At 35.8% G+C, this 20,089-nt stretch overlaps 1 protein-coding gene and 1 long non-coding RNA gene across 3 annotated transcripts in view; one reads left to right on the plus strand and one right to left on the minus strand.

Annotated features, from left to right (window-relative positions):
* The window catches only part of ZFPM2 (zinc finger protein, FOG family member 2), a 360,422-nt gene that overhangs the window by 187,747 nt on the left and 152,586 nt on the right, over positions 1-20,089 (plus strand). The window contains exon 5 of the mRNA NM_001128186.1: positions 14,309-14,420. Coding sequence (NP_001121658.1) covers positions 14,309-14,420 — 112 coding nt within the window. The remainder of the gene's footprint in view (positions 1-14,308; positions 14,421-20,089) is intronic.
* LOC111098511 overlaps positions 1-20,089 on the minus strand; it is an 87,254-nt gene that overhangs the window by 22,753 nt on the left and 44,412 nt on the right. For both annotated transcript variants that reach the window (XR_005368502.1, XR_005368503.1), the window contains one exon: positions 14,681-14,856. This is a non-coding gene — a long non-coding RNA (uncharacterized LOC111098511). The remainder of the gene's footprint in view (positions 1-14,680; positions 14,857-20,089) is intronic.

Genomic DNA, 20,089 nt, shown 5'->3' on the forward strand with positions numbered 1-20,089 from the left:
ATGTTTATAGTATGCTACATTGGTCACTCTGTTGATAGAATAAATTAAATAGGCATAAGAATTTTCACAGATATTAATTAGTTCTTAAATTTTTCCCCATTTTCCCAAATCTATATACATAATAATTATAAATGAACACTTACTATTTGTCAGGTATCAGTGTAAGTGATCCTTTTTTTTAAAGATTTTATTTATTTATTTATTTATTTATTTTTTTTTTTTAAGATTTTATTTATTTATTCATGAGAGACACAGCAAGAAAGAGAGAGAGAGAGAGAGGCAGAAACACAGTCAGAGGGAGAAGCAGGCTCCCAGTGTGGGACTCAATCCTGGGACTCCAGGATCAGGCCCTGTGCTGAAGGCAGGTGCTAAACCACTGAGCCACCCAGGGATCCCAGTGTGAATGATTAAGTTTTAATTTATCTCCCATCACATCAACCCCATGTGGTATTATTATTCTCATTTTACAGATGAGGGAACTGATGAACAGAGAAGTAGAGTTTACTGACCAAGATCACACCATAGATGAATAGCAAAGGTTGGATATAAACTTAAACAATCTGATGCTAGAACCCATGATTCTAGCCACTGTGTTAACTGCCTGTCTGTTAAGTCAGTAGTATATGAAACTGAGGTTCCTGCTTCTTTTCCTCATCGTTCTTATCACATTGAAGAAAAATATTAGGTGTCATAAACAATATTTGAATTACAACTGAATTTGGTTTCAGACCTATTGAATCAAAAGAACAACCTTTTTTTCCACCTCTGCTCTATTTCAACCCAATTGTTTTTACTGAGGCTCCTTTTTAAATCACCAGTTTGACTTTGAACTCCTGTTGGCAGGTGAAACTGCTCTAAATATGTTTTGGTTCAATCTGCCTTAAGTTGGGGAGCATGCTAACTAAACCCAAATGGAGATATTTCTTTAAATGGAGACTTCCCTCTCCACCCCGCACTCTGCCCCTATCAGGGAGCCAAGGCTATATAATGTAGTTGAAATTCCTTAAGTGGTTGCATCTAGAAGTTCTGAAGAGTGGAATTGACCAGTCAGGCATGAAGCCCTGACTAGACTGCCTTGCACCCCAGAGTGCATAGTGATGCCTCACTGTGAAATACTGTGGAGGCTCTGTTCTGTTAACTAGTTGGGCACCAAGAGAATCCATTATTCTTTTGTTTCTGTGTGATCACTGCTAAATTGAGTGAATTTTAGCCTAAGAACACTTCGGATCTCATTATGAATTCTGCTTATGATAGGAGATGTTTATATAGGCTTTTTTTTAAATCAATTGTTAAGCTATAAACATTTCTATAAGTATAAAAATAACTAGTCATAAAAATAAAAATATTAAAATTATTGCCTATTTTTAAATATTTTTAATATTACTAACTAGACTATGTTCAGTTCTGTTCCTCTGATACCCACTTGATGCCTGGTATTGGTATTTAGTGTCTCAGCTAGACTTTTAAGACTCAAAACTGTGCAAATGTGAGAAATAATTCACTATAAACCTATAAATTTCACAGCTCAGAAAACCCTGAAGGTTATTAATGAGGCACCATGCAATTAGCTTATACAAAGTGCAGCTAGGAATCATGCATAATGTAAAACAGAAACTGCTAACCACTGACTCATGGAAGATCATTTAGGCTAGTTTCCATGGACATGAAGAATTGATATTTAACACAATTCCTAAGAAGATTCTTTTTACTTTAACACCATGGAAAGAATTTAGTTTCTTATAGATTTGCTAACAGAAAAATAGGAACAGTTCCTGGTTAGGTCAGTTTCCAACAATGTGAATTTGGACAAGTTGTTTAATATTTTAAAGTCTCAGTTTTTACCCATACAAAATGGACATAACCATAGAGTTGTGAAAATTAATTCAGAAAGTAATGCAGCACCTAGAATTTTAGCACATAGTTAATGCTTAATGAAATGTTAGAAATCATGTATTAGGGAAATGTGTCACTTTGCCACCCAGGCAAAATTCTTGTTTTACTGGAAATTCTGCGTTTCGATGGAAACAAATTTCTTTAGGAGTATGAGAAGCATAAGCCAAACACTTGCATAGAATAACATGCCTGTTACTGCTTTAAACTCATTACATACATTAAATCATTTAATCCTCAAAATAATCCTATGACTTAAATACTTGTATTATATTTATTTTAGAGATGAAGAAGCAGAGTAGTTTAGTAACTTGCCCTAGGTCATACAGCTACTGGAAAGAGATGATGGTACAGGCTCAATCAGCTTGGCACCAAAGTACAAGTTTTAAAATTTGACTATTAATAAAGCATATTATGTGTGACAGTGAGTACACACTTAAGATAGTATATACATAATTCATCTTGGCTATATTTCACAAAATACTTCAATTTTTGAAATATTTTTCAATATATTTATTTAGTTACTTTACTAAATAAAGTAACAATAACAATTAAGTGGATATATGTGTAAAATGATGTTGATAGAAGTGCATGGCTTAAACCAATCTATAAATATTAAAGATTCATAACTGGGTTTTAGATATAACTATTAAAAATATAAGCTACATTTTTAATAGACTTTCAATGTATATTAGGGAAAGCCTCAGTATTTTTAACTTCAGAATTAAGGTATGATCCTAAATTGTGAAAATCCTTTAAGATGAGTCTATTACCTACTTCTCATTTATTGCTACACTGTCATTTGGTCATGGACCATCAAATATGCATTGAGATTTCCAAATGCATCGTCATATACTTGAAATATCATGAGCTTGATTATAAATATTGATTTAAATAATCTATATGCATGTCACTTAGGCATTTTTACTATCATTACATTGTGAGCATCTAGGGGAAGTGTAACTCATCTTTCATCATTCTGTTCTTAAGAGTTTTATATGTAGTATTTAATAAATGTTTATTGAATGAATAATAAATATACCTAATTTCTAGTAAAGTATAAAGTGATTACTGTCAAAGCAGAATAACCTAAATAAGTCTCTCAAAATAGAAATGGCATAGAGATATCAAAAAATAATGCTGCTGGGATCCCTGGGTGGCGCAGCGGTTTAGCGCCTGCCTTTGGCCCAGGGCGTGATCCTGGAGACCCGGGATCAAATTCCACGTCGGGCTCCCGGTGCATGGAGCCTGTTTCTCCCTCTGCCTGTGTCTCTGCCTCTCTCTCTCTCTCTCTCTCTCTCTCTCTCTGTGTGACTATCATAAATAAATTTTAAAAAATTTAAAAATAGATCCATTATATATATATATAATGCTGCTCAGTCATTACTAATTAGAATGTTTATACATAAAGTTACATTTTTTATGTGGCAAAAACTATATCTGGACAATCTTGGTCCAACCTTGAATATCATGCATATGCAGCTAAATGCAGAATTTAACCCCTGGTATTTGAGTTCAGCCATTAAGTTTTTATAGATGTGTTAGTTTGTCATGTTAACATTATTTAAATATTCTTTCTAGGGGTGCCTGGGTGGTTCAGTCGGTTAAGCATCCAACTCTTGGTTTCAGCTCAGGGCATGATCTCGGAGTCCTGGGATCGAGCTGTGCTCCCTGCTCAGCAGGGAGTCTGCTTGAGGATTCTCTCCCTCTCCCTATGCCCCAACCCCCACTCATGTGATCTTTCTCTCTCAAATAAATAAATAAATCTTTAAGGAAATAGTCTTTCTAGCATACATGTTGATGCTTTTATTCATATTTCCATTCCTTTTGTAAAGAATATGCGTTGAGAAGCTTGTGCAGGGGTAGTATTAGTAAAGGTTTATCTCATTTGGTTCTGATATCATAGCATGTTCCCTTTAGTGGCCCCACACGCACAGGTATATTGACCAAAGATTTCCCCTGGATTGGGAGCATGTAAAGGTGAACCTGTTTCATTGGTCAGCATCCCCTCTTGCTTGTTTTTTCCACGGAAAACAAGGCAGCCTGCCTCCAAAAGAGAAGGCCCCACCCAGTGACTGGGCACTTGACCTTTATTCCTGGGAAGTACAGAATTAGTAGTCTTTCTGCATCTGTTGATTTGGAGAAAAATACTGAAAACTACTCTTATGGTCAGAGTCTTACTTTAGATACTTAATTTAAGTGTTTGCAATATTCTTGCTATTAAAATGTCTCACAGATTAGATAAACTTTGTTCCACTACTCTTTAGCACCTTCACACTTCTGCCAGCTAGACTGCCAAGCTTTTAAGCTTTTGCACCCAACTTTCAATAACTTGTCTCATAAAAATCTGCTTTCCCTAAAGGTGCTATATTTATCACAGCACCTACTACTATATTATTTAACAATGCCATCGTTTTTTCTTTTATCTCTTTGGAGGAGACCCCTTTCACTTTCCTATTCTTGTGGTTTTGTCATAGGCTCATACCATCAATTTCAAATATCAGGTTATTTTAAGTTCAAGATATAGGGGAGTTCTGAATAATTTATGGTTATAGACAAAAATGAAGATACACACATCATGAAAACAAAGTGTAATTAAAAGGAGAAAAAAAAAAGGGCAGCCCCAGTGGCTCAGCGGTTTAGTGCCTTCTGCCCAGGGCAGGATCCTGGAGACCCGGGCTCAAATCCCACGTCGGGCTCCCTGCATGGAGCCTGCTTCTCCCTCTGCCTGTGTCTCTGCCTCTCTCTCTCTCTCTCTGTCTCTCATGAATAAATAAATAAAATCTTAAAAAAAAAAAAGAAAAAAAAAACCTCTTTGCATTTGGTTTTAAAATTTACTATAAGGGCACCTGGGTGGCTCAGCGGTTGAGCTTCTGCCTTTGAATCAGGTCGTGATGGGATCGAATCCTACATTAGGTTCCCTGCAGGCAGCCTGCTTCTCCCTCTGCCTATGTCTCTGCCTCTCTCTCTGTGGCTCTCATGAATAAACAAATAAAATCTTTTTTAAAAATTTACTATACTGTTAATATCAGGATTGCCCTTTTTCTTTGGAGGGAAAGGGCTGATATTAAGATTGGCTAAAATGGTAACAAGGAGACAGTCCAAAAGGAGTCCAAAAGTTCATTACATATTGCAGTGGATTAATTCATGAGGGACAGATGTATCTCAGTATCTGAGGATGACTTTTTGTAGGATAGAGCTTTTTCTTTCTTCCACAGAATGCCTTAGGGGTAAATCTTAAAAAGAGACTGCTGAATAGAATTGACCACTATTTTTTATGTGTAAATAGGTCATCGATAGTGGTATGTGTGTATATATATCTGTTACATGCTCTGTGTAATTCTTCATACTAACATTTTTATTTTGATCACACACTTTCTTTGACCCCAACATTTTCCCTGTATTAATATATCAAGGCAAAGTAAATTAGATGGCTGTATTTACTGCTTCAACAATAAAAAGAAAAAAATAGTAGCATTTCCTTAACCAAGTGTAAGCCCAGTGTGTTGAATTTTCATATATATCTTCTTTACACTCAAGATTTGTGTTTAGACTTGACAAAGATTCTATAGTAGAAAGCCTTATGATCTTATTGTTAAGTTGTAATAAGGACATTGGAGATCGTCTTACAAAGGAGAAAGATGAGACCCTGAGAGGTTAAATGATTGGCCCTGGGTCACACAGCTGGGATCATGGCTTTCCGAGTCCCTGAACCCCGCCACAGGTTTCGATGAGGAGGGATACTCAAGAGCAATTTACTTTTTCCTTCCCGGGGCTTCGGTGCTGACACTCTTTTGCACATTGCACAAGGTGCAAGCCCAGAAATTCTGCCAGGAGCAAAACAACACTCCTTAAACACTCTGTGACTTTCAGAACTGTATAAAATAAAAGGTTGAAGTTAATGGTTGCCAGCTTGGAGGGAGTAGTTCCTCTTTGGAGCCAAATATATGTGGAGAACAGATGAGACTGTGGGAGTGAGTTGGCAAAAGGGAAAGAGAAATGAATCTATTCTTCTTTTTTTTTTTTTGAAAATGAAAGTATAATAAATATCTGGATGACTTAGATGTTTATTATTCATTTAGAGATTCTTCCCATTTGATAAATGAAGTATCTGTATCTTTAATGTGAGTATTCTTGATTAATAATTTTATATTTTCTTCTAACTATCATGTAGTAATCTTGTCTTTTTGGAAATAAAGAGATTATTTTAATGACCTGGATATATGGAACTATTTGTGTTCACTTTCTTAAAAGATCATTATTTCTTATGCCGAAATTCCTGTATTTAAGCAGTGACTCATGTTGTGATAATGGGTTTCCATAATTTTGAGAACTAAAAGCAAATATACCTCAGAGATAAAGATAATTTAAATTTTTGGTTCATAGAGATAAAACTGTCTTTGACATAAGGAGTATGGATATAGTAGCCAAGAATTCTATCATTTTATTTCACACTCATTTTGTTTTTGAAAAGTCTCTTATCGTGTTTGAGATCCCACATACCACAGTGATCTTAAAGATGCTTGTTAGCAGAAGCTCACTGGGATTTCACTTTCATGCTCTCCTTAAGGGATATTTTGTAGAACTGTGCTCAAGAGAAACGCTACTCTAATGAAACCTTCCTGGGATTTTCATTCATAAATCTGTTCTGTGGCTAATGGTATGATGTAGTGGTCCTTGTTAGAGCACACTACTGATGCCTTTCCAATTTAGACTTCTTACATATTTTCTAATTTAAGAGCACCCTTAATTTATTTGAACTTGAATTTGAAAATGTGTCTAGCACATCAATATTTTCAAGCAATGGAAATTTGATAACCTTTTACTAAGTTGAGTTTTGTTGTTTCTCAAACAATTACTGTAGGCAAAATACTTAGTATGAGTTTGGAAGTTCCTGAAGTTACTTCTTCATTTAAAAAATTTTAAAGTTTATTTATTCATTTAAGTAATCTGTACACCAAGCATGGGGCTCAAACTCACTACCCCAAGGTCAAGAGTTTCATGCCCTTCCAACTGAGCCAGCCAGGCACCCTTAAAGTTATTTCTTTAAATCTGTTTGTACATCTCTTTCTCTCAGTTTCTGTCACTCTCTCTGTGTGTCTCTCATTTTTAGACACAATAAACAAAGGGAAGATAGCAACTCTCACGCAAGGAACATCCAATGTAGTTCAGTGGCCATTTTATTCTTTTTTTTTTTTTCTTTTAATGTAAGCACATGACTTTAATGGAAACACATGATACACCCACTCATGTCTGAATGATGTCTGGCATTCGTTAGTCATAGAGAATATTTAGGTGTTATTGTTGAGAACCTGTTTGTATATCATCACACAGATAATGTTGACCCTAAAGGACCACATAGAATAGAGTTATTCTGTTTCTGTAGTTTAAAGTGCTTCTCTGTTTTTTTGGAAGAAAAGAAATTCTTGGCCTCACTAACATCAAGCTCAAACATTTCACATGATGTCCTATATTAATTTTTTAAAGGATGTTTACTAAAAACAGTTTTATTAGGTGGAAATCATATTGAATGTTTTATTTTTTTTCAAAGATTTTATTTATTTTTTAAGTAAACGTTCCACCCAATGTGGGGCTCAAACTCACAATCCTATGATCAAGAGTCACATGTGTCCCCAACTGAGTCAGCGGGCACTCCCATACTAAAAGTTTTGTAGTTCCAGTCAAATCAGTAATGTTGAGACTATATGCCATACACAGCATTGCTGAACACACTATTGTGTAGGGCCTTGAGTTACATTACTTGACATTTCTCCCCACTCTTGGTAGTCCAGGATTTTAAGTTATGATGCCCCCATAGGATAGGCTGTCACTGAAGGGAATTTTTAGATTTAAGCTCACTGTCACTAGAGACTTCACACAGTTAAAGGGAGAGTGATACAATGATTTCATGAGTGTTGAATTGTGTTTGAATTTAATTCCAGTGTGGAGAACTGCTTGGATATATTAACTGAAACTTTTACTGTGTAGTAAAGTACAAGGTCAAATCACATACAGTACCATTTTTTCATTTGGTTGTAGACAATAATTCAGTTGGGGGAGATTGGCCACTTTTCTGGTTCTAACTCTGTAAATCTAATGTCTACAGTAATTTGGAAAATTTTCTATGCCTACTATCAAATATGTTTTTATAGCTGAGAGAATAGAAACAGCGATGAATTGTTAAAACAGCTATGAATTTTGCCAAATAGGTTGCAGCCCTCTTCACCTATTGCCCAGTTAAGGAATCAGCATACTGAGAGCATTTTTATCACCATCAAACTACATCTCATGGGATTGGCTTGAGATTCTATAATGAGATTTTGTTATATTTCCTCAACTAAAGTCAATGGAGGCCAATTTTTTCATCAAGTGACATTTCTAGCTCTTTTAAAAGGCTGTAAAGTCCAGCTCTTCTTATAGGTCAGATTTTCCTAAGACTTCTGGCTCTTCCTAAGCCTCATTTTGGAAATCTTCAACAAATATTCCAGCAAAATTTGGAATCCCTAAGACAGCATTATGTCACCAGTTTCTTGGGTTAGAATTATCCTCTGAGCTTTACCTTTGGGCTGTCTACTTTTATCTCCATTAACCTTTTGGCTTGAGTATAAACATTTATTGAAGGCTACCTCCTTTGTCGGTCCAGTAACTCCAAAGGTTAGTGAGAAGTGGATGCCAGTTTGACCTCTTTTATCCACATTAGATGATTCTAATTATTCCTAAGAAATGACACTTTTGACCCATTTTGTCCTTGTCAAGTTTGTCTAGTTGTAGGCTGTCGAAGCATGAAACTCTGGGTTCAAACAGTGTCCAGGAGTGCACATTTTTCTAACTTACAATGTGAGCCTCAAAAGTGCACACTATTTCTTTTTTCTTTGTAAAACATTCCAGTTTAACTGAAACTCAGGGCTCCTGTTATGTACTTTCAATTGATTTATTACTGAAAGAGACTGTCTAGCTATGAAGTGTAAACTTTAACCTGTAAAAACTTATGGGTTATTGAATACAGGAAAAAAAAATGACGAAAACCTTTGCATAAGTGAGGATAAGCTAATTTTGCTGAGGTTGCAAGCAATTCTAATATCACAGCAGCTTTTAACATAAAGAAGTTTTATTTCCTTATCACACTTACATGGCCATTGTGATTCCCAGGGCTTCCTCTTCACACACTTCCATGATCACTTCAGCAAAAGCAAGGTGTGATGGTGAGTCTGTTGGCTCTTACAGCTTCTCTGTGGCAGTGACACAGGTCATTCCTCATTCAATTTTATTGGTCCGAGGAAGTCATATGGTCATACCTAACATTAAAAGAGATCTGGAGGAGAAGAGATCTGGAGGAGATCCCTGGATGGCTCAGCGGTTGAGCGCCTGCCTTCAGCCCAGGGCATGAATCTGGAGTCCCGGGATCGAGTCCAGTGATCGAGTCCCACATCAGGCTCCCTGCATGGAGCCTGCTTCTCCCTCTGCCTGTCTCTGTGTGTGTGTGTGTGTGTGTCTCATGAATAAATAAATAAAATCTTTAAAAAAAGAGATCTGGAAAGTGGAGAGTTAGAAACAACTGATAGTGGCACTAGTGACTACCACCATGTTTAAATTGGATACTTAAAGAGTTTCTGTCTTGACTTTTATGCTAATAACTACAAACATGACCAACACCTGAGAAACAGGATTCACTAAATCCTTTTTTTTTTTTTTTGGTACATTTTTAATTTACTTATTCATGTAGCTCTTCAGGAAAAGTTTGATGTGCATTTACAGTGCACTAAACACTGTGTGGTTGTTTTCTACAACTTTCTTTGAGATAGAAATTATTTGGCAGATGTGCATGCTGAAATTCAGGACATTCAAATTTGGGTGGTTTTCCAGTCACAGAGCCTGCCCATAGCATGTAGTAGGATTCAAACCGAGGCCATCTGACTCCCAAGAATAGTAATGTCCTTTTATTCCACCCCAACTGTAATGGTGAATCATGAAATGTTTTAAATACTTAATTGTAGACGTGGAAATTATCATAGTTACCACTGTGTATTTTCTTGTACTTGACGACAAGAACGTTAAGCATATCCAATGATTGTGGAACGGCAACGTAGATTTGATGTTTATTCCAACTAAGAAGTAGCACTTTCATGCTTTTGAGTACATTTGATAAGTCTTTTTTTTTTTAATTGTGAGTCAGTAAATCTGAATGCCTTTCATATTGGTTTTCTATTGCTGCTTAAACAAATTACCACAAATTCAGTGGCTTAAAACAACACGAATATATTGTCAGTTCTGTAGCTCGGAAGCCTAGTATCATTCTCACTAGACTAAAATTAGGGTGTCAGCAGGATGGTTTCCTTTCTGGAGGTTCTAGAAAAGAATACCTTTCCCACCCTTCAAGTAGCAGAATTTTCAGTTCCTTGAGGTTGCTGAACTGAGATCCCTGTTTCCTTGCTTCCTGAAAGTAGGAGTTATCCCAGTCTCCAGACACCAAGTGTTCCTTAGTTTGTAACAAACAGTAAGCTATCTTCAAAGGCAAAGGCGTGGAATCCTTTTCATATGGAATCCCTGTGATCTACTGTTTTGCATTTCTCTTCTATATTTAAAAACTCATGTGTTTAGATGGGGTCTTTCCAGATAGTCTAGGATACTCTCACCATTTCATGCACCTAAGCCTTAATCACATCTTTAAAATTCCTTTTCCCAAGTAAGGTAACATATTCAGAGGTTCCAGGAAATTAGGGCATGGACATTGTTAGGAAGTTGTTGTTTTTCTATCACAACTTTTATATCCACTCTCTTTCCCAATATATTGTGCCAACTGTATCCTCCATAGGATGCTAATAAACATCTTGGCCTTTCTTTATTTGTGAAATTAGGGAATTAAACTCTGAACTTTAAAGTTGCTTCCAGCTCTTAACATTCTAGACTTGTATGAGTCCTTATGATAGAGACATGGGAAAGTGAACCTAATGATCAATGTGGATATTATTGTTATTTTCTATTCATGGATTTTGCTGGAGTGTAGATTTCATATAATCCTGGATAACTCCTTCCTTCTCACACTTGGTAATCTTCTTTGAAGTCAGTCAATCTCTACAAAAGTTGACTTCTTCAGAAAGAAATTGACTTACCTCCTCAAAACTGTAATAACTGGTCCCTTGAGATTTTTTATCTACTTATTATTTACTTTACAGCTTGGGTATAGCTTTCAGCAAGTCTTCGCTACATTTTTGCTTTTGCTTTATTGGTTTAGAGTAAAATAAATTGTTTTTCCTTCAATTCCATTTTTAATAAGTCAGATTCTACCTATGCCCAAGTGTAATAAAGGTTTAAAGTTTTAAAAGGTATGATACCTAACTTACTATTAGGAAAGATACTAAATTATTTTTATTTGTATCATAAAATTAATTCCTTCAGATCTTAATTTATGTACTAAATGGAGAAATGTTAATACCTAAGTCCTAGAGTTTAAAAATCAAAAATAATTGACGGGAAGTACAACACCCAACACTTAGTGCTCAATAGATGTAAACCACCAATATTGTTTTAACCATAGTAGTAGCGTGGAGGTGAACAAGTTATCCCTGTTTGCCTAGAAATTTCCAGTTTAAGTGCAGAAAATCTAGTATCCTGGGAAACCCTTCAGTCCCAGGAAAACCTAGATGGTTGATCACCCCAGGAGTGGTAGTGTCTGGAAACAGAGCTAGAGAGATAGAAATGGGGTCATCCTTCTACCAGCTATTTGACGTAAAAGAAATTATTTATCTGACTTTCAGAGGGTTTTTTAAAATCTGAGAATGGACTTGAAGACTAAATAAGTAAGGAAGTATCTAAAAAAAATACTTGCACAAGTAGCATAAGTAGTAGTACCCTTATTCTTCCTGGTTAAACTATCTTTACTGGTTTCCTTTGCTTAGAAATATAAGCGTAAAAGGTTTAGCCTGATAGGAAAGATCCTTCAAAAAAGTACTTCTAACCTGCCCTTCCAAACACATTGCTGTTATTTTTCTTCCACTGCTATTTCCTCTATAATATCTTCCCAGAATCCACACAGCAGAAGTTTCTATCTTGCCCTCTATTAATCCCAAAACAATTTGCATGTGACTTTACACTCCTTACCATGCTACTTTTTGCATTATATTAAACTTTTTCTTATGTATCTATATCTTTCACCAAAAGAGATGTCCTCATATTCCTAGCACCAAACACAGGAACCAGGATGGAGGTGGTTTGTATAAATGTTTCTCATAAATGAATGGAAGATGACAGTATCAGCAAATCAGTTGATTTGCTATACACTAAAAAAATCCCTAAAGAATTTAAGTAATCAATGTCTATTTTTCATATTATCTGTAGAAAATTGTAAAAACTGGTTGTGTAGAAAACTATGTGGCTTTAAGAACTACCGAGCATAGAGATTAAATAAAAGACATGTCTTTCCCATGAAATAAGAGTAGAGAAGAAATGGGGGGGGGTGGTGCTTGTTGAAATATGTTCTTTAAAACCAGAAGAAAGCAGATGTTACGAATAAGACCACGAAATCTCCTACATATAGGTTTCTTGAAATGGTGGACTCTCTCTCCTATGCCTTGTTCTGCTTACTGCTTGGAGACCTGCTGACCCTGATCTGTGAATTTACCTGTTTCTCTGGTAGTGAAAGAAGCTGACATATGCATAATTAAGATAATATTTAATTGGATATGGGTTATTATCATTTCAGATTGAAGACGCCTGCTTGTCCTCAATCCTGTTTTCAAATGGAAATAAATAAAAATGGTCACTCAGACTAATAACCATAAAGATAACTTGTTAACATTTCTGCCTGTATTGTTAAAAAATGATATTATATAAAATTACTTCTTTCTTGTAGGGCTTTCACATAACCATCCTTAAAGACTATGCTCTTAGGGATAATTACTATAGTTTGTTGCTAGAGAAGTTTCTCTGAATGTGTAAAACACCAGATAACTGTTTGCCAAATATTAAGATATGTAGTTGAAAAATTAGGAATTTAAAATGAATCAAAGTATGAATATGAAATATTAGTATGCTAGTATTTCTCACAATTGATCTGGTTTACCATCTCTTTTAATACTTGAAATACTTTTTCAGACTTCTTTTTTTTAATTCATCCATTATGGTTGATTTTTTTCTCATTACACAGTATATTTTATGGTAGTTTTATCTCTTATAAATATAATTGATACTTCAAGAAATGGGTTAACATTAATCTTATGCCTAGCTGTCAATATGGGTTTGCAGCTAACAATAGATCCGTGTCTCAGGCACTATCATTGTTGTCATTCAGCGGGTGAAATGGGTTTTCCAGATTCCTGAGGGATTTGAAATGACCAGATTACATGGAACTTCTCAAGTGAATACTTATTAATGCCAATTTGAGAATTTTTCGGCAAAGTCCCAGAATGAGCGTAGACCTCTTTTGCAGGATCATATCTAGGTGAAGATTCAGTTCAAAAATTACCTTGAGACCCTTCCATTGTACTCTGTGTTGTGGCTTTGTGATATTTGATATACAGACATGGTCTGGTGGATGATAAAAGTCTGAATGCCAGTTCACTGTGACTCATCGAGAAACTGCTGTTTCTTGCTAAAGCTCACTTGCTTCCTCCCCAGTTTATTTCCTGCCATGTTTAACGTAATTAAGGACAAATAATTTGGATGTCCAACAGCTTAACATGATGAACTTTTTAGCTTTATATTTAAAATGTGCAACTGGAAATATTTTGTTAGAACTAGGGTGCGTGTCTCCCTGCTTCTGTGCTTCTCAGAGCGAGGGATGTCATGCTTTAGCTGCTCTGCAACTGAATTTATTCACGATTCCTCTTTTATAGTCTTTCTGGAGACAATGTATGGTGAATCATTAGCATTATTATTATTTCAGTTACAGTCGGACTACATATCCATACTTAGCAAAGGAGGTTGGGGAGATTTCATTATTCATTTGAAATAATTTCCTACCTCTAATATAAATGTTGCTCAGGATAGAGCTTTGAAATGGATCCTGATTCTTTAAATTCTTTCCTGTCTGTTTCAGGAAATAGTGAGATCCTGTTGATAGTAAAGTACAATGTGTCTAAAGTTCACTTCTAAACACTCTGCTCTTTGCAATGAAAGTCATCTGCATTCTCTTTATAATTCAGAGCCACAAGAGATGTGTCTAATCTTGGAGATCTGATCCAGTATCATTTAGGAAAAAAAAAAATCCTTGATAATAATTCTACCATTCAGATTAGTGAAAGCAGTAAAGCCTTACAGCTTCTGTCGTCTTAAAAAGATATTATGAGACAGGGGAATAAGGACTTGATTATGGTTTGGGAGATTTAGTTGTTTGTAAAAATAAAATGATTAGTACAGTTATTATTCAAGTTTTTAATCAACGAAAGCAAATGGCATCTGTTTGTTATCATTCTTTCTACAGAAGACAAAGGCTCAGGTCCCAATGGTGCTGACTGCTGGTCCCAAGTGGCTACTGGATGTGACTTGGCAAGGAGTGGAAGACAACAAAAACAACTGCATTGTGTACAGCAAAGGTAAATGCAAGATCATTTCCCTCTCTTTGCAAGTCTTGGAACCTGATCATTGCAGGAGCACCAAGTGAGCTGGAATGGGAATGCAAAGTGAAATGTGACCCTCTCTCTTCCTTTTTCCCTCAAGAATCTCTCTTACCTGTGTCTCCAGCAAAGCCTACTGGGCTTTTTCTGCACAATATATGAGAGAAAGTGTTAGACCCTTAATGACTTAGCACTGCACACATTTGCCTAACCCTGTATTTGAGTGGCGCGACGGGTACCTTCCTTGCTGTTAGCTTTTTGGTGGTCAGTTTGATGAGATCCCACGTTCCTCTCTCTTAGACATTATCTACAGAAAGTAAATTCCTCTTGAAGTTTAGCAATTCGTGTCAAGGTGCATGCTCCAGGAGGCACTGCATTCCAGCAGCTTTCTTGAAATCACTTGTGATGAGGATAGCTGAAAATGAAACCATAGCAAAGACTGAGAATTCTTCCCCGTGGTGATTTCTGAAGGGCAGGAGGCAAACAGGCAAAGAGGAAGCCGATGGCTTGCAGAGCTTTGTCTTTGATTTGCTCAGTGTGACATCAACCTAGACCCGTCATATAGACATAAGCCCCTCTTGGTGTGTGGTGTGGCGTGGGGCACTTTTCTCCATATTCAAGTTAAGGGGCTCAGCTCTGTACTCTTAGAGCAAAATCCCTAATCGTGCTTCTTCGTAAATATTGCAAAACCTTGGGCTTCTCATGTTTAATTTCTTTTAGCTTTCTTTTTTAACCAAACAGACCTACTGAGATCAAAGATGTATTTGCACGCTGAACCTAGAAACCATAGAAGCATACAAGGGAACAAGCAAATAAGCACCCCTATCAATATATTAACATATAAAACACTAATCATAACATCAAAGACTCTTAAAAACTTGCTAGAAACAATTACAACTTGTTCTTATAATCATTACAATTTGTACACTTATAAGAGGATTGCCTTTAAACTACCATAAGCCTTTGAAAGTTGAAACACCGGAAAGAGGGAATTTGCAAGCTAAAAAAACAATCTGCACACCAGGATCTGATTATATTCCTTTTCCTTCCATAATTGCTGGTCCCAAACCCACTCATTTTCTAACCTGAAATACCTGTGATATGCTGGTGGGAGCTTTTAACTAGAAGGGAGGTGAGATTTTCCCAGGATATGTCAGTATGATCTATCACAGTGGTAGGAAATGGCATAGTGAACCAGTTTACCAGTGCCTACATGCAGAATGCAAAAATACAAAAGACGCCTTGGAATGTAGGATTAATTACTAGGAATAAATTTTTGATATATAATGTCTTATCTCCATGATGGCAAAAGTAATATGGAGGAACCAAAAGAAAAGCTGTTCTCTTGTCATAATCCAAATCCATTGCATTTTTAAGTCCCCCATTCTTTTGGGAGCAATGATTGTTATAGTGTTACATATGGAAAGAAATATGGCAAGATTGCAATTCTATGTTCAGTGGAGTACTTTAACTTGACCATGTTTATGTGTATTTTGTTTGGCTATATGTTAAGTCTTTTGACAATAAACAACTTGGGCAATTTATAGAAGGTTACTAATTAATTAAGTTGTAAAACATGCATTGAGGCCAACTACATGCTAGCCTTGTACAAGGATACTAGTAGCCACCGTTACTGAGCACTGCTGAATAGTACTTCCATACCAGATCATATGCATTTTTCTCATTGTTCTTTATCACCTTGTTTATGATCATTATTATATAAATTCAAGAAAAGAGTAAAAAATTTAAAAGTTAGAAAAAGGTAAAAAGGATCCCTGGGTGGCTCAGCGGTTTAGTGCTGCCTTCATCCCAGGGCGTGATCCTGGGGTCCCGGGATCAAGTCCCACATCAGGCTCCCCGCATGGGAGCCTGTGTCTGTGTCTCTGCCTCTCTCTCTCTGTGTGTGTCTCTCATGAATAAATAAATAAATAAATAAATAAATAAATAAATAAATAAATAAATAAAATATTTTAAAAAAAGAAAAAGGTGAAAAGTTAGTTATTAACTTTTAGCAAAAGGAAAAAGTAAATAGTTAGCTATTACTGCCTGCCTTTCTGATTTACTCTGTAATAACTAAGGGTAAGAACTATGTCTTAGTCACAAGGATGGGAATATCCTTGGTCAGCTATGCTTCCTGTACAAAAAAAACACTAAATAAATATTGATTGGCTGACCAGATAAACATAGGTTGAGTGGTTGCCAGAAACCTTAATAGGCATTTCACATACTCAAATGATGAACCATATGAATTATGGCTATTTAATGGTTCTTAGCCTACAAAGAGTAATCTGATATTGTTCAAATTAAGAACTATTGGTATTGCAGTTCAAACAGCAGGGACTGCAACAACTACTATATAGGCATTATTTCACTTTATCTTCATTTAATACCTGCAGTGAGGCAATTAATATACTATTACATTTTTATAAAAGGTGAAATGAGAATTGGGTGCACTAAGTAATTTGCCATGGTCATATAGCTAAGTAAGCGACTGGAGTAGGGTCCAAACATGAATTTGTCTGAGTAATAAATATTAGAATAGTTTCTCCCCATATTCGGCTTTCAAACAGCTTGATAACATAGGTGGTGTGTTTTTTATTTTACATGGTTTGGCATTGTGACTTAGAAAGGTAGTTGGGCTGTTCTTGGTCATGGAGAGCTAACAATGGAGCCAAATTGGAATCTGGGTCTTGATCATCCCAAGCCCTATATCCTTGCATTGTGTGATTCTGATTTCCCCCTGCCATTATTTCATGATTAGTAAATTATTTCAAATCACACAGGTATTTAAGCCTGCAAATCACAGTGTATATATATATTATGATATGGCACTCTTCAAATGCTTTATCCGGAATCCCAAGTTCATTAAAGAAAGAGCCCTATGACCTAATGTTGCCTATCATGACCCCTCTTGAAAACTCACGATGTCTAATGGCATAATGCTCTGAGAAGTACTATAGTAAAACAAAACACGCATTTAACTCATTTGACCATATGAGTCATATATATATATATATATATTTTTTTTTTTTTTCCTTTCAAACGGACATCCACTGGAATTAGTGTTCTGAGTAACACAATGGGACAAACTCTCTATAAACTCTATTCAGATCTCCTAGATTGGCTTCAGAGGCCTGGTACTAATTCCTACTGTTCAGATTGTCTTTGAAGAGCAGGGATAGCTCACCTAAACTATGTCTCAAAGTTCTATGACTACCTTAATATGCTGTGATTATACTAGAGATCATTTGAGTCATGGAGAATATGACCCAAAGAAGCACTCCTATCAAGGCCTCACGGGCTCTGAGTTTGCTGTCTTCATAGGCTTACAGGTATGATAGGGTTCTTCAAAGCAAGAGTTTTGTAGTTGGAAGGTTTTGGTGATTTAGATTTAATAAGTATTGACTTGGACATCCATAATGTGTGAGTCATGTTCATAGTATGTATATTATCTATTATTTGGGGCTGTTTTCAAGTGATAGAAATCCAAAGGAAATTGGCTTATGCAAAACAAAAACAAAAACAAAAACAAAAACAATGTGTGTGTGTGTGTGTGTGTGTGTGTGTGTGCATGTGTGTTGGGGGGTAGGTGAGATTCATCTACTCATAGAACTGAGAGTCCAGGGATGTTCTGGACTTCAGGAACAGCTTAAATTAGGTGCTCAAACTTTGTCCCCAGACTGTCTCTGTTTCTGCCTCTTCTTTCCTTCATTTTCAGAAAAATTCTCCTCAGGTAGTGGGAAGCTCCAGACTTACTCTACCAGCAGAGCAATTCCAGTGAAAACAGAGCTTTTCTGGGTTTCAATTAGGGCACATCACATACCAATCTTTGATCCAATTAATCACAATGACTCTGTCTCGCAGACTCCAATATCCTTAGAATAGAATTAACCTCACATAAGCCAATATGATGGAAAAGAAATAGTTCCCCAAATGAAACCAAAGTGCTGCCTCCAGATACAAAGGAATATTTGCTTGTTGGGCTAATGTTCATCCACTTAGATATAACACATTATTCCTAAGGTCTAAGAAGTGCTCGCTAGAGATGACAAATTCCTGATGTCAAAATTGCATTTCCTTATTTTGTTTTCTGGCTAAGAACCTAAATTACCTACGAATTATATGCCAGAATCATTATTATAGGACCTGGCTATCTGAGAACATCAATACCTATTTACAAACAGAATGTAAAATGCATATGTGTAGCGTTTTTTAAAATGCCCTGACTGTGAAATTTTTGATATCATTTTCTTATGGTGTGTTAGATAGGCCACTTAATGTGTAACTATTCCCATTTAAGAGGCGTACTTACTTCTCAAAGTATTATTAAATGTGAGCTAATAGCAAAATTAAATGTAACTATAGTTTTCATTTCCAGGGTGTCCATCAAATAATTATTATAAAATTATATTATATCACTTAGTGCTATGTGACAGGCTGCCATCATCTTGTTTTATCAAAGTAAAAAAGTATAGTATTTGGCATTAATATTGTAATCTGATGTACTTTTTTCCTGCCTCAACTACCCCCTGTCATTCTAGAAAGTAATTAGCTCATCCAGACATTGATGGACCAGACTTGTTGGGTCATCTGTTTTTTGCCATTATTCTCAACAGACTCCAGATAATTCTAATTTACTTATCTCCAATGGAAAAAGACTGGAAAGCACCATGCTGAGGTTAAAGGGAGGATGCTGGGAGGTAGGATTAGCAAGGCCTGTCCACTAACTCCTAAAATCCACCAGTGCCTGTTGAATATCAGAGATCGACTTTTCTTCTCTATACCGCGGTGTTCTTTACTTTGTAGTGTTTGCACAGTATGGTGGAACTTTCTCACATATTAAAAGTAAATAGGTTATACCAAGGTTTTTTTGGTTGTTGTTTTTGAGTACTCAGAATTAAGCCTTTAGCATGTGGGTTTGTTCATTCAGTTTATTTCAAATAAGGAATAATTGGGTTTATCATGGAGTTGTTATTTCAGAGTAGCTACATTCTCTAGGTATCAAGATTCAGAGAATAAACATTGTCAATCAAAAGAGTGAAAAATTATAAGTTAACTGTGATTCCCACCTTCACCATGGATTTCTTTTTACATGAAAGAAACACAGTATCATTGTAAAAAAAACTGTTGTTGGTATGTGACTTTGGACAAATCACATATACTAAAAATCTTGATTTCCTCAGTTGTAAAAATGAAATAGCAATGTCTATGCTACAGAATTTTTGAGAGGAAGAAACCTGTAAACTTAACCATGATATCATTATAAATATTATATTGGTAATTATATTGTACTCAACCCAATTTGCTCTTGTAGACATGTCAGTACAAACTTAGAGGAAATGAAATCAGGGCTTTATATTGGAATCAAGCAAGTGTGCAAGAAAACATGTCATCTGATACCAGATTAATAGCCAGGGATTCCATAACTCTCATTCAGTTCCTCTTGAACCCACACCACAGTCTCTGAAAAGAACTGTATTATAGTACCTGAAGATGGTACTGGATGTTTTTCCCCTGAACACATGATATTTTTATTTTTAATGGAAACCTTATGTAAAATGTCTAATATCAAGATGATAATGATAATACTATTTTTTAAAGATTTATTTACTTATTTATGATAGAGAGAGAGAGGCAGAGACACAGGC

The sequence above is a fragment of the Canis lupus genome, chromosome 13, assembly GCF_011100685.1.
Source record: "Canis lupus familiaris isolate Mischka breed German Shepherd chromosome 13, alternate assembly UU_Cfam_GSD_1.0, whole genome shotgun sequence".
NCBI classification, from domain to species: domain Eukaryota; kingdom Metazoa; phylum Chordata; class Mammalia; order Carnivora; family Canidae; genus Canis; species Canis lupus.